At 44.7% G+C, this 15,707-nt stretch overlaps 1 protein-coding gene across 2 annotated transcripts in view; it reads left to right on the top strand.

Moving 5' to 3' along the window:
• LOC137334900 (aldo-keto reductase family 1 member D1-like) overlaps window positions 1–15,707 on the top strand; it is a 216,747-nt gene that overhangs the window by 184,457 nt on the left and 16,583 nt on the right. For both annotated transcript variants that reach the window (XM_067999982.1, XM_067999984.1), the window contains 2 exons: window positions 3,372–3,488; window positions 10,393–10,470. In XM_067999982.1, coding sequence (XP_067856083.1) covers window positions 3,372–3,488; window positions 10,393–10,470 — 195 coding nt within the window. The remainder of the gene's footprint in view (window positions 1–3,371; window positions 3,489–10,392; window positions 10,471–15,707) is intronic.

Below are 15,707 nucleotides of genomic sequence, written 5' to 3'. Positions count from 1 at the left end.
CCTCCTATGCCAGGGACCAATGGTAAAACCCCAACTGCTGTCCCAGCTGAAATCAACTAACTCAGCACAGAGAAATATTAAACAACAACAACAGCCTGCATTTATATAGCACCTTCAATGTTTCTACAAATCATTTCATGCGCCAGATTCTCTCCTTTCCTGTCAGCGTTGACTTGTACTGAGATCCAGTTGTGCGAGTGTGAGCAACTCTCCAGTATCTCACTCAAGTGGGCAATCTTCATAGAATCAGAGAAAGGTTACAGCAAAGAAAGAGGCCATTCGGCCCATCGAGTCTGTGCCGGCTCTCTGCAAGAGCAATCCAGCTCGTCCCACTCCCCTGCACTTTCCCTGTAGCCCTGCAAATTTTTTCCTTTCAAGTACTTATCCAGTTCCCTTTTGAAGGCCATGATTGAATCTGCCTCCACCACCCCCTCGGGCAGTGCATTCCAGATCATAACCACTCGCTGTGTAAAAAAGTTTTTCCTCATGTCACCTTTGGTTCTTTTGCCAATCACCTTAAATCTATGTCCTCTGGTTCTTGACCCTTCCGCCAATGGGAACAGTTTCTCTCTGTCTAGACCCTTCATGATTTTGAATACCTCGATCAAATCTCCTCGCAACCGTCTCTGTTCCAAGGAGAACAACCCCAGCTTCTCCAGTCTATCCACATAACTGAAGTCCCTCATCCCTGGAATCATTCTAGTAAATCTCTCCTGCACCCTCTCCAAGGTCTTCACATCTTTCCTAAAGTGCGGTGCCCAGAACTGGACACAATACTCCAGCTGTGGCCGAACCAGAGTTTTATAAAGGTTCATCATAACTTCCTTCCTTTTGTACTCTATGCCTCTATAAAGCCCAGGATCCTGTATGATTTTTTTAACCAGTTTCTCAACCTGCCCTGCCACCTTCAATGATTTGTGTACATATACCCCCAGATCTCTCTATTCCTGCAACCCTTTTAGAATTGTGCCCTCTAGTTTATATTGCCTCTCCTCGTTCTTCCTACCAAAATGTATCACTTCCCACTTTTCTGCGTTAATTTTCATCTGCCATGTGTCCGCCCATTCCACCAGCCTGTCCATATCCTCTTGAAGTCTATCACTATCCTCCTCATTGTTCACTACCCTTCCAAGTTTTGTGTCATTTGCAAATTTTGAAATTGTGCCCTGTACACCCAAATCCAAGTTGTTATATCAAAAAACCAGTGGTCCCAGCACTGACCCCTGGGGAACACCACTGTACACCTCCCTCCAGTCCGAAAAACAACCGTTCACCACTACTCTCTGTTTCCTGTCACTTAACCAGTTTTATATCCATGCTACCACTGCCCCTTTAATTCCATGGGCTTCAACTTGGTGATAATCCTATTAAGTGGCATTTTATCAAACACCTTTTGAAAGTCCATATACACCACATCAACTGCATTGCCCTCATCAACCCTCTCTGTTACCTCATCAAAAAACTCAATCAAGTTAGTTAAACACGATTTGCCTTTAACAAATCCGTGCTGGCTTTCCTTACTTGTCCAAGTGACTATTAATTCTGTCCCGGATTATCATTTCTAAAAGTTTCCCCACCACTGAGGTTAAACTGACGGGCCAAGAGTTGCTGGGTTTATCCTTACACCCTTTTTTGAACAAGGGTGTAACATTTGCAATTCTCCAGTCCTCTGGCACCACCCCAGTATCTAAGGATGTTTGGAAGATTATGGCCAGTACCTCCACAATTTCCACCCTTACTTCCCTCAGCAACCTAGGATGCATCCCATCCGGACCAGGTGACTTATCTACTTTAAGTACAGCTAGCCTTTCTAGTACATCCTCTTTATCAATTTTTAGCCCATCCAGTATCTCAACTACCTCCTCTTTTACTGTGACTCTGGCAGCATCTTCTGGCTGCAAAGTATTCATTTAATACCTCAACCATGCCCTCTGCCTCCATGAGTAAATCTCCTTTATGGTCCATAATCGGTCCCACCCCTTCTCTTACTATCCATTTACTGTTTACATGCCTGTAGAAGACTTTTGGATTCCCTTTTATGTTGGCCACCAGTCTATTCTCATACTCTGTCTTTGCCCCTCTTATTTCCTTTTTCACTTCCCCTCTGAACTTTCTATATTCAGCCTGGTTCTCACTTGTATTATCAACCTGACATCTGTCATGCACCCCCTTTCTCTGCTTCATCTTACTCTCTATCTCTTTTGTCATCCAGGGAGCTCTGGTTTTAGTTGCCCTACCTTTCCCCCTCGTGGGAATGTACCTGACTGTACCTGAACCATCTCCGCTTTAAAGGCCGCCCACTGTTCAATTACAGTTTTGCCTGCCAATCTGTGATTCCAATTTACCCGGGCCAGACCCATTCTCATCCCATTGAAACTGGCCCTCCTCCAATTAAGTATTTTTACTCTAGATTGTTCCTTGTCCTTTTCCATAGTTAATCTAAACCTTATAATACTATGATCGCTGTTCCCTAAATGTTCCCCACTGACACTTGCTCCACTTGACCCACCTCATTCCCCAGAATTAGATCCAGCAATGCCTCCACTGATCAAGAAAGTTCTCCTGAACACACTTCAGAAATTCCTCCTCCTCTTTGCCCTTTACACTATTATTATCCCAATCTATATTAGGATAGTTGAAATCCCCCATTATCACTACTCTATAGTTCTTGCACCTCTGTGTAATTTCCCTGCAAATTTGCTCCTCTATCTGCTTCCCACTAGTTGGTGGCCTGTAGAATACACCCAGTAGTGTAATGGCACCTCTTTTATTTCTTAACTCTAACCAAATAGATTCTGTCCTTGACCCCTCCAGGACATCCTCTCTCTCCAGCATTGCAATATTCTCTTTAATCAATACTGCCACCCTCCCCTCCTTTCTTTCCTTCCCGATCTTTTCTGAACACCTTGTATCCAGGAATATTTAGTACCCAAACTGCCCTTCATATGTGAGCAATGAGTCAGCAACTATGGAGGGTATGACACCCAACTCTTGTCCTATCTGCACTTTCCATCGGGGACACTGAATTGTGATTAGGTGCTGGGACTGTCTGATTTTCTCCTCGATTCCGCAAGGGCACTGAGGCACATTGCAGCTGTCCCAGTTCTGACAATTCAGCACAAATGGGGATATGAATCCTGCCATTTTCCAGGCTGCATGATTCAGTCACACTGGGCATGCCATCTGGGGAACTAGCCTCTCTCCTACAGCACTGGGACCCATGCATTTTGACAGTGCAATGTGATATTGAAGTGTGAATATAACTGCAGTATAGTTGTGAAGTCTTTGATGAAGAACTCTCAGTGTGCTGTCATTGTGAATATTGTAGTGTTACTTCAGTTTGGTGCATTAACCTCAAGTCGAACTTTCAGCTATGGAGCACCTATCACCCCCCGGAGATGGTACGACGCGCCATTGAGAAATCGCTGAAACTTTTAAAGTTTGATTACATCGACCTGTACATCATTGAGATGCCATTGGCCTTTAAGGTAATGTCAGTATCCTTGGCAACGTTTAAGAGGCTGCTCTTTCATTTCCCTCTTTGTCTCTTCTCCTCCTCATGATGCTGACTCTTGTTGGTGTCCAGTTCATCAGGCACTGGCTGTCCACTGTCCATTCCTCATGTGAAAGAGAGTGTGTGAATGGCTAAAGAGATGGGAGTTAGGTATGCGAAACAGAGCCGACCCCAGTGGCCGCAGGACCTGGTGCAACGAAAAGCAGGTGGACACCAGGCATGCTGAGCTCCCTGCCAATAGGGTGCATGGTGGGTGGTGGGCTGGTGTCCCAATTCCAAGCACCAATCCACTCCTCCCTCCCATTTCTGGAAAGTCCAGCACATCCATCACACATCACCAGCACCTTCTGCCAGAGAGTAAATGGCAGCTTTGGTTAAGGTCTGAAGTTGTCGAAGTTAATGTTAAGACCTGGGGGCTGCAAAGTGCCTCGTAGAAAGATGAGGTGCTGTTCCTCGAGCTTGAGTTGAGCTTCATTTGAACAGTGTAGAAGACCAAAGACAAAAGGGTCAGAGTGGGCGTGGGACGGAGAATTGAAGTGGCAAAACAGAGTGAGTTTGGTGGGAGAAGGGAAGGATGTGTTTGTCCCAAGCACGACTGAGTTCTACATGTGTCCCTGTAAGTGAGACGGTGAGGATTGTGCTAGTGTTGTTTTTAATTTCAGTCAATGTACTTTGAAATTAATTAACTGGATGATGCCGATTGTGTAATCTGAATGGAGGGAGTGGCTAAGAGACCTGAATGAATCTCTGAGTGAGTGATCAGGTCGACTTCTGTAGCAAAATGATGAAGTTGTGCTTGAGGGAGGCTTCGTCATCTGTGAGAGGCCAAAGGAGTCAGTGGCTCAGTTTTAATTGTTCCCACTGGATGTGAAATGCGTAGGAGAGGATCAGCCGCCCATTTACACCTCAACCAATTGACTTCAATGGAAAGGAGCATTGAGAGTGGTGTAAAACTGGGCGTCTATGGCAGGAACGGTTAAAATTGAACCCAGGCAGTGACATAGTTTGCCCAGAGAAGGTAAGGAAGAGGAGTTTGACACTGAGACAGAGTGGACACTGCAAAACCAGGCAGGTAGATGAGAATTTGTTCTAATTAACTATGTCCAGAGACATTAGGACTACAGTAATGGCAGGATCAGGAGCTAGGCACGTGAAGGGTGCAGTATGAATCATTGAATCATAGAATCACAGAAAGTTTATGGCACAGAAGGAGGCCATTCGGCCCATCGTGTCCTCGCCGGCTGAGAAACGAGCCACCCAGCCTAATCCCACTTTCCCGCATTTGGTCCGTAGCCCTGCGGGTCACGGCTCTTCAGGTGCACATCCAGGTATTTTTTAAATGAGTTGAGGGTTTCTGCCTTTCAGGCAGTGAGTTCCAGACCCCCACCACCCTCTGGGTGAAAAACATTTTTCCTCATTTCCGCTCTAATCCTTCTACCAATCACTTTAAATCTATGCCCCCTGGTTATTGGCCTCTCCGCTAAGGGAAATAGGTCCTTCCTATCCACCCTATCTGGGCCCCTCATAATTTTATACACCTCAATCAAATCACCCCTCAGCCTCCTCTGTTCCAAGGAAAACAACCCCAGCCTATCCAATCTATCATCATAGGTAAAATTATCCAGTCCACCACCGAGGTTAGACTGACTGGCCTGTAATTACTCGGTCTATCCCTCGCTCCCTTTTTAAACAACGGTACAATGGTAGCAGTCCTCCAATCCTCCGGCACCACACCTGTATCCATTGAAGTTTGGAAAATGATTGTTAAAGCCTCCTTTATTTCCTTCCTGGCTTCTTTTAACAGCCTGGGATACATTTCACCCGACCCTGGTGATTTATCCACTTTCAAAGATACTAGTCCCCTTAATGCTTCCTCTCTCACTATGTTTATCCCATCCAATATTTTACACTCCTGGATCCTGTGAAATACCCTGGATCTGCAATATATACAGAAGGATTGGAGGCACAAGGGAGATTAATCAAGAGTAACATGACAGCACTGTGGAGCAAGGGTTACCTTATGGGTAAAGAAAGACCCTAGTCATGAGAATGAGATTGGGAGTTGTGAGGGATTTTATAAGATGGGGGATAGAGAGCCTGTTTTGCAAATGTTACTGTACTTCCCTCCCAAGTTCCAGAGTAAGAAACATAACAGAGCTGGTGAAATAAGTTCTGGAAAAGGAGAGATCCAGCCAGAAGTTACAGTTCATATCGGAACCAATGAAATAGGAAAGGGCGGGATGGAGATGTGACCAACAGGGAGTTTTGGTCACAGTAGGAAAACTCAAGTATCTCAGCATATTTACACGGGAGTCTGAAAGTTACTTTAAATGTTAGGTACTGCTAGATGATTCATCAAGCTGCATAGTATACACAGAAAATATACAGTATGCAAGAGGTCACTTCAAAGCCATTATTCCAAAGAAGCATTTCCTGTCCCCTATCCAATTTTGACAGCTTGACACATGGTTTGGGTACAGGCAGACAGGCTGACAGTCTGAATCCTACTGTAAGTGGCAGCTGTATTTGTGGGAAAACACTGCTTTGAATTCCTTCAATGGCAGATCACCTAATGTAATTATGAGAGATACAGTTTCAATATCCTTTGCTTCTGAGTATCTTGAAGGGATTTTGAATGGTAAATCTGATGTGGATTATCTCACTTATGAGAAGGTTAAAGATGCTGAACCTGAGGAAAATATTTAATGTCAAAACCCAAAACTGAACAGAGATCTTTCAGAAAGAGTTTGAGAAGTTAGGTTGGGGTGTATGAGGCCTCAAAGAGAGCAACCTGAGGATTGCTCATGGTGCTGTGCGCAGGCCAAGCTAGGGAGAAAGGGATGTGACAAATCAGTGCCAAACAAGTTAACTGGTGTTCTTTGAGGAAATGATAGGCCTCACTGACAATGAAAATTCGACAGATGTGACGCTAATTTCAATTAAATTCTGAGAATAGGACAAGGGGGCATAGGTTCGAGCTGGTCAAAGGTGAATGTAGGGCTAAGTCCTTCACACAGAGAGTGATCAGCACATGGAGTGGACTCCCAGAGAGAATGGTGACGTGAAAACCTGGAATCAGTTAAGAAACAATTGACGCTGTAATGGGGAGAATATGGGGTCCTTGTGGCTAGATGAATTAAGATGGGCTGAATGGCCGACCTCGTCTATCAATATCTTGCAACATATTTAGATTTTAACAAGACTTCTGATAACAGGGTAGAAGGAGTGGACCAGGAGGCAAGCTTCTGATAACAGGGTAGAAGGGGTGGACCAGGAGGCAAGCTTCTGATAACAGGGTAGAAGGGGTGGACCAGGAGGCAAGCTTCTGATAACAGGGTAGAAGGGGTGGACCAGGAGGCAAGCTTCTGAGCTGGATTGAAAATTGGCTAAAGCAGAGAACACAAAGGGTGGTTGTGAATGGAGTGAGCAGACATGACAAGGGGTCTTCCTGTAGGCCACTGCTGGTTACAATGTCTGTAGGTGACTTGAAACTGGGCATAGAAACAAAGCTCTCTTAAGTTTGCAGGAAAGAGAAGACTGAGGGGTGACCTGATAGAGGTCTTTAAAATTATGAAGGGTGTGATAGGATAGAGGTAGAGAAAATATTTAGACTTGTGGGAGAATCCAAAACTAGGGGCCATAAATGTAAGATAGTCAGTAATAAATCCAATATGTAATTCAGGAGAAACTTCTTTACGCAGAGAGTGGTGAGAATGTGGAACTCACTAAAACATGGAGTAGTTGAGGCGAATAGCATAGATACATTTAAAGGGAAGCCAGATAAACACATAAGGGAGAAAGGGATAGAAGGATAGGGTGAGAGGGTGGGATGAATTAGGGAGGGAGGAGATTTACGTGGAGCATAAACACCAGCACAGACCTGTTGGACCGAATGGCCTGTTTCTGTGTTGTGAAATCTGTGTAATTATATGTAATGTCACCAAATTGAGAATGATTTCAAACAATAAAAGGGTTATATTATCAGGACAGGTTGCATAGACTAGGCTTGTATTCCTTTGAGTGTAGAAGATTAAGGGGTGATCTAATTGAAAGAAAAGAAAGACTTGCATTTATATAGCGCCTTTCACAATCTCAGGATGTCCCAAAGCGCTTTACAGCCACTTTTTTGAAGTGTAGTCACTGTTGTAATGTCGGATTTGATAGAGATAGAGAGAGACTATTTCCTCTGGTGGGAGAGTCCAGAATAAAGGGGCAGAACCTTAATATTAGGGCTAGGCCTAGTTCACGGGTGATGTCAGAAAACACTTGACACAAAGGGGAGTGGAAATCTGGAACTCTCTCCCCTAAAAAGTTGTTGAGCCAGGGGGTCAATTGAAAATTTCAAATCTGAGATTGATAGGATTTTGTTCGGTAAAGATATGAAGGAACATGGAACCAAGGTGGGTAGATGGAGTTAAGGTACAGGTCAGCCAAAATGTAATTGAATGATGGAACAGACTCGAGGGGCTGAATTGCTCCACTCCTTATCTTCCTAATAGAGAACAGACAAACCATATACAATAAAGGTCTGGATAGGTTAGGAAGATGCAGTGATGTGAACTGAAAGGTGTTTGATGTGCACAAATATCAGATAATGAGAGAAGAAAGGGAAACAAAGAGTGGAAATATCAACTAAATTCCCCAGGCTACAGGGAGAAATGGAGAAAAATGGAGGAGGGTGGCCTCATTAATTAAGGACATGATTACAGCCACAGACACAGGACTACTTGCATGTTAAACAGCTGGACAGATCAGATCAAAGCCCTGCAACCCTGCCATATCCAGTTGCGACAGGTGCTCGTGGTGGGCAGACAGTCTGTCTGGGCTGGGTTAACACACAATAAAGGATCTGATCTTTTACCATATTAGGAGTAGATTATAGACCACTGTACAGAGGAGCTGGAATTGCAGGTCAAATTAGTAGCCAATTTAAAAAGGTTTCCAATAGTTAAAAATGTAATGATGGTAACGTTATCTATTCTAAGGCCCCTCCCCCAATCACAGTCGGTCCTGCTTTTAGTGGCACAGCATGCACAGCAAATTGATCAACAGCCACTGTTCACTGATTGGCTCCATCCACCAAGATGCCATTAACCATTTCTACAGACCCTGGCTCACTGATCTGCCAATACCAATGGGGACCTGCCTTCTCAGAGTCTGGGTCGACAGAGAGACTGATGCAGAGTTATGCAATAGGCAATAATCTACTTGACCTCGTCCCCACCAATCTACCTATCGCAGATACATCTGTCCATGGCAGTATTGGTAGGAGTGACCATCAGACAGTCTTCTTGGAGACCAAGTCCCATCTCCACACGATGGGCACCCCCCATCGTGTCATGTGGCACTACCACCGTGTTAAGAACAGATCTAGCAACTTAAAATTGGTCATCTATGAGGTGCTGTGGGCCATCAGCAGCAGCAGAATTGTATTTCACCACAATCTGTAACCTCATGCCCGACATATCTCTCACTCCTCCATCACCATCGAGTCAGGTGACTAACCCTGCTTCAATGAGGAGTGTAAATCACTGAGGAATCTAAATATATTGCATGCCGGGAGCAGCACCAGGCAAATCTGAAAACGAGGCGCCAACCTGGTGAAGCTACAACACAGGACTACTTGCATGTTAAACAGCTGGACAGATCAGATCAAAGCCCTGCAACCCTGTCACATCCAGTTGCGATTGGTGGTGGACAATTAAGCAACTAACGGTCCGAGGAGGTTCCATGAACAAAAGATCGTTTGAAACCATCTTCAGCCAGAAGTGCCAAGTGGTACACGTGGAATCATATCCCAGGAAAAGTGGGTGTAATCAGAATTTCTGGAGGGAGAAGACTGGAAGGAGGGATGGAATCCTTTGCAGTCCAGATGTGGAACACAGTGGGACGTATATTTAACATTGAGCCCGACATAGAATGAGCGTAATGATGACGAATTTAATGGCCTATGCCCAATTTGGACATGGATTTGGGGCTCTGCTAAATTCGTCAGGGCCTTTTTGAAATGAGCACAAGCTTCAATATTGAAATGAGAATTCTTGGCCATTTTCAGGAAATCTGTTAGGACTACGCAAACTCTGACAAGTTTTTCAGGCTCTGCAGTAGCCTAACCAGAGGTCCTTAAATGGACCACCGGAGACACAGGAGAAACCAAGGATTAAGTTTTCTTATTTTGCCTTAATGTGGAGCAAGGAGGAGCAGGAGTGGGCCTCCTGCCTCGATATTAATACAGTGGGCCACTGCTGGCCCGTGCTCACTCTCCTCCTGTTTGTGCCCCATCCTCCCCCCAGGATTTACCTGCAGGCAGAATCGGCGTTCAAAGTACAGAGGGCCTGGATCAGCAAGCTGCAGCGGGTGCCCAATTAGCGCCCACAGTTCGTGGGACTCATTTCAATGAGGCCCGCGATCAGGCACTATCGAATTTAGACCCCAGTCTCGATGTTCTAGGTGATGACACAGATTGCTCCAGATTCATCTCATTGTGTTCATTGTGTAGCCTTGTCCAGTGATAAGCTCTGTTGCTGCATCGGGAACAGGTCTCTTTAAAACACACAGGTGAGCACACTGTCCTGTTTGACCCATGTAGGTCATGAAGGTTCCGAATTTGTTGAAGCCCAAGACTGTTGATAAGCTTTGGGTAATCAATCTCCCTGAGCTGCCCATTTCACTCGGTAATATCACTGTAATTAAGCTACTCTGATGGGAAAAGTAGCAGAGCCTTAAAGCACCTGAGGAACTGTATCCCAGTCAGAAGTCAGTGCCTCACGGAGAGGGTAAAATTGGTTGGATATGTTGTTGAGGACGGGGAAGTATCATTGGGCAATCATTCATCTATTTGCTTCATATCTTGTAATTCCTTATATTATCTATTTCAGCCGGGGGATGTGATTTACCCAAAAGATGAAGATGGGAAGTTTCTGTACCACCCATCTGACCTGTGTGCCACCTGGGAGGTAAGGTGGTTCATGCCCGCATTCTCCCCTCTCTGAATTCTGTAAGTTGCCTCTTATTAGTGATTGAGAAACTGGTAAACAGCAACAAGTCAACAGTAAACCAGTACGGGAGGGCCAAATGAATGTCGTCTGGATTTCACACAAACTTTAAAATGTACTTAATAGAGTGTTTATACGTTCAGTGCAAAAAATGGGAGTTTCTCGTATACTGGTCGAATATTATTAAATCTCAAATCAGTATCAAGGAAGTAACCAATCTTCAAACCTCTGTACGAAATAGTTCCATCAGATCTCTCCATTCTTCACTCTGTGTGAAATAGTTCCATCAGATCTCTCCATTCTTCACCCCTCTGTGTGAAATAGTTCCATCAGATCTCTCCATTCTTCACCCCTCTGTGTGAAATAGTTCCATCAGATCTCTCCATTCTTCACTCCTCGGTATGGAATAGTTCCATCAGATCTCTCCATTTTTCACCCTCTGTGTGAAATAGTTCCATCAGATCTCTCCATTCTTCATCCCTCTGTGTGAAATAGTTCCATCAGATCTCTCCATTCTTCACTCCTCTGTGTGAAATAGTTCCATCAGATCTCTCCATTCTTCACCCCTCTGTGTGAAATAGTTCCATCAGATCTCTCCATTCTTCACCCCTCTGTGTGAAATAGTTCCATCAGATCTCTCCATTCTTCATTCCACTGTGTAAAATAGTTCCATCAGATCTCTCCATTCTTCAACAATCTGTGTGAAATAGTTCCATCAGATCTCTCCATTCTTCACTCCTCTGTGTGAAATAGTTCCATCAGATCTCTCCATTTTTCACCCTCTGTGTGAAATAGTTCGAACAGATCTCTCCATTCTTCATTCCACTGTGTGAAATACTTCCATCAGATCTCTCCATTCTTCACTCCTCTGTGTGAAATAGTTCCATCAGATCTCTCCATTCTTCACCCCTCTGTGTGAAATAGTTCCTTCAGATCTCTCCATTCTTCATCCCTCTGTGTAAAATAGTTCCATCAGATCTCTCCATTCTTCACTCCTCTGTGTGAAATAGTTCCATCAGATCTCTCCATTCTTCAACAATCTGTGTAAAATAGTTCCATCAGATCTCTCCATTCTTCACTCCTCTGTGTGAAATAGTTCCTTCAGATCTCTTCATTCTTCACTCCTCTGTGTGAAATAGTTCCTTCAGATCTCTCCATTCTTCAACAATCTGTGTAAAATAGTTCCATCAGATCTCTCCATTCTTCACTCCTCTGTGTGAAATAGTTCCATCAGATCTCTCCATTCTTCACCACTCTCTATGAAATAGTTCCATCAGATCTCTTCATTCTTCACTCCTCTGTGTGAAATAGTTCCATCAGATCTCTCCATTCTTCACTCCTCTGTGTAAAATAGTTCCATCAGATCTCTCCATTCTTCATCCCTCTGTGTGAAATAGTTCCATCAGATCTCTCCATTCTTCACTCCTCTGTGTGAAATAGTTCCTTCAGATCTCTCCATTCTTCAACAATCTGTGTGAAATAGTTCCATCAGATCTCTCCATTCTTCACCCCTCTGTGTGAAATAGTTCCATCAGATCTCTCCATTCTTCACTCCTCTGTGTGAAATAGTTCCTTCAGATCTCTCCATTCTTCAACAATCTGTGTAAAATAGTTCCATCAGATCTCTCCATTCTTCACCCCTCTGTGTGAAATAGTTCCATCAGATCTCTCCATTCTTCACTCCTCTGTGTGAAATAGTTCCATCAGATCTCTCCATTCTTCACTCCTCTGTGTGAAATAGTTCCTTCAGATCTCTCCATTCTTCACCCCTCTGTGTGAAATAGTTCCATCAGATCTCTCCATTCTTCACTCCTCTGTGTGAAATAGTTCCTTCAGATCTCTCCATTCTTCACTCCTCTGTGTGAAATAGTTCCTTCAGATCTCTCCATTCTTCAACAATCTGTGTAAAATAGTTCCATCAGATCTCTCCATTCTTCATCCCTCTGTGTGAAATAGTTCCATCAGATCTCTCCATTCTTCATCCCTCTGTGTGAAATAGTTCCATCAGATCTCTCCATTCTTCACTCCTCTGTGTGAAATAGTTCCTTCAGATCTCTCCATTCTTCAACAATCTGTGTGAAATAGTTCCATCAGATCTCTCCATTCTTCACCACTCTCTATGAAATAGTTCCATCAGATCTCTCCATTCTTCACCAATCTGTATGAAATTGTTCCATCAGATCTCCCCATTTTTCACTCTTCTGGATAAAATAGTTCCATCAGATCTCTCCATTCTTCACCCCTCTGTAAGAAATAGTTTCTTCGGATCTCTCCATTCTTCACCAGTCTGTGTGAAATAGTTCCATTGGATCTCTCCATTCTTCGCTCCTCTGTATGAAATAGTTACAACAGATAGCTCCATTCTTCACCAATCTCTGTGCAGTAGTTTCAACTAATCACCAACACTTGTCCCAAGGTTACCTAAAATTCCACGCGTGTCATTTTTGTTCATAATCTCTTGTCTGTAACCTTATAAAATGCCTTCTGGAATTCTATACAGACAACAGCCAAAGACACTTCCCTACCCACCTTGCTGGTGACCACCTCAAAAAATTGAACTTGATTAGGCAGACATGACCTACCCTTAATAAATCAATGCTGATTCTCTTTGATCAGCTTATACATGTGCAAGTGCCCAGTCACTCTATCCCTGATGATAGGTTCCAGGAACTTCTCCCACAATTCATGTTAAACTGATGATTGCGTCGTTTCCTGGTTTCTCTCTCCCTCCCTTCTTAAATAATGATGTAACAATTTCAATTTTCCAATCTATAAGCACAATCCGTGAATTTCGAGAGCTTTGGAAAATTATAACTAACACATCTGCAATTTCGTCTTCTATTTCTTTTAAACTAAGAGCTGGAAACCATCAAACCCTGGAGATTTGCTTATCTTCAGTTCCATTATTTTCTCCATTTCCTTTTTTTTTACTTGTATTAAATGCACTATGATCCTCCTGATGGAGATACCACTGCCCTGGTCAGTATTACACCCTGTGATTTGGGTTCTATTCCATGGGGAAACAGTGTCTGTGTTCTGGCCACCAATACCCTCAATTCCAGTTTCTTTGCTGTGTCTTGTAGTAACACCATTTAATTTGTAATTCCAATGTGTTTTCACCCTCCCTTGTCTCATCACTTTGCAATTGCTCATATTGAAATCCTTTTACTGTTTCCCAGTTCCCAATCTCTGTGGATCCCTCTTCACTTGCACAGTCTGCTCAATTGTTTGTAGCCCCCATACCTCATAGCGGGCATAACATAATGGCCGCTATGTGGCCCCGGGTATATGATTGTGGCCCCGGGTATATGATTGTGGCCCCGGGTATATGATTGTGACCCCGGGTATATGATTGTGGCCCCGGGTATATGATTGTGACCCCGGGTATATGATTGTGACCCCGGGTATATGATTGTGACCCCAGGTATATGATTGTGACCCCGGGTATATGATTGTGGCACCAGGTATGTGATTGTGGCCCCGGGTATATGATTGTGACTCCGGGTATATGATTGTGACCCCGGGTATGTGATTGTGGCCCCGGGTATATGATTGTGGCACCGGGTATATGATTGTGGCACCAGGTATATGATTGTGTCCCCGGGTATATGATTATGGCCCCAGGTATATGATTGTGTCCCCGGGTATATGATTGTGGCACCAGGTATATGATTATGGCCCCAGGTATGTGATTGTGGCCTCGGGTATATGATTGTGTCCCCGGGTATATGATTATGGCCCCAGGTATATGATTATGGCCCCAGGTATATGATTGTGTCCCCGGGTATATGATTGTGGCACCAGGTATATGATTGTGTCCCCAGGTATATGATTATGGCCCCAGGTATGTGATTGTGGCCTCGGGTATATGATTGTGGCACCAGGTATATGATTGTGTCCCCGGGTATATGATTGTGGCACCAGGTATATGATTGTGGCCCCAGGTATATGATTGTGTCCCCGGGTATATGATTGTGGCCCCAGGTATATGATTGTGTCCCCGGGTATATGATTATGGCACCAGGTATATGATTATGGCCCCAGGTATGTGATTGTGGCCTCGGGTATATGATTGTGGCCCCAGGTATATGATTATGGCCCCAGGTATGTGATTGTGGCCTCGGGTATATGATTGTGGCCCCGGGTATATGATTGTGGCACCAGGTATATGATTATGGCCCCAGGTATATGATTGTGGCCCCAGGTATATGATTATGGCCCCAGGTATATGATTGTGGCCCCAGGTATATGATTATGGCCCCAGGTATATGATTGTGGCCCCAGGTATATGATTATGGCCCCAGGTATGTGATTGTGGCCCCGGGTATGTGATTGTGGCCCCGGGTATATGATTGTGACCCCAGGTATATGATTGTGACCCCGGGTGTATTATTGTGACCCCGGGTATATGATTGTGACCCCGGGTATATTATTGTGACTCCGGGTATGTGATTGTGGCCCCGGGTATAAGATTGTGGCCCCGTGTATATGATTGTGGCCCTGGGTATATGATTGTGGCCCCGGGTATATGATTGTGGCACCAGGTATATGATTGTGGCCCCGGGTATGTGATTGTGGCCCCGGGTATATGATTGTGGCCCCGGGTATGTGATTGTGGCCCCGGGTATATGATTGTGGCCCTGGGTATGTGATTGTGGCCCCGGGTATATGATTGTGGCCCTGGGTATGTGATTGTGGCCCCGGGTATATGATTGTGGCCCCGGGTATATGATTGTGGCCCCAGGTATATGATTGTGGCCCCGGGTATATGATTGTGGCCCCGCGTATATGATTGTGGCCCTGGGTATGTGATTGTGGCCCCGGGTATATGATTGTGGCCCCGGGTATATGATTGTGGCCCCGGGTATATGATTGTGGCCCTGGGTATGTGATTGTGGCCCCGGGTATATGATTGTGGCCCTGGGTATGTGATTGTGGCCCTGGGTATATGATTGTGGCCCTGGGTATGTGATTGTGGCCCCGGGTATATGATTGTGGCACCAGGTATATGATTGTGGCCCCGGGTATATGATTGTGGCCCCGGGTATATGATTGTGGCCCCAGGTTTATGATTGTGGCCCCAGGTATATGATTGTGGCCCCGGGTATGTGATTATGGCCCCAGGTATATGATTGTGGCCCCAGGTATATGATTGTGGCCCCAGGTATATGATTGTGGCCCCGGGTATATGATTGTGG

Source organism: Heptranchias perlo, chromosome 18 (assembly GCF_035084215.1).
Source record: "Heptranchias perlo isolate sHepPer1 chromosome 18, sHepPer1.hap1, whole genome shotgun sequence".
Taxonomy (NCBI): domain Eukaryota; kingdom Metazoa; phylum Chordata; class Chondrichthyes; order Hexanchiformes; family Hexanchidae; genus Heptranchias; species Heptranchias perlo.
Note: the sequence above shows the minus strand (reverse complement) of the source record. Positions and strands in the feature narration are given on the sequence as shown.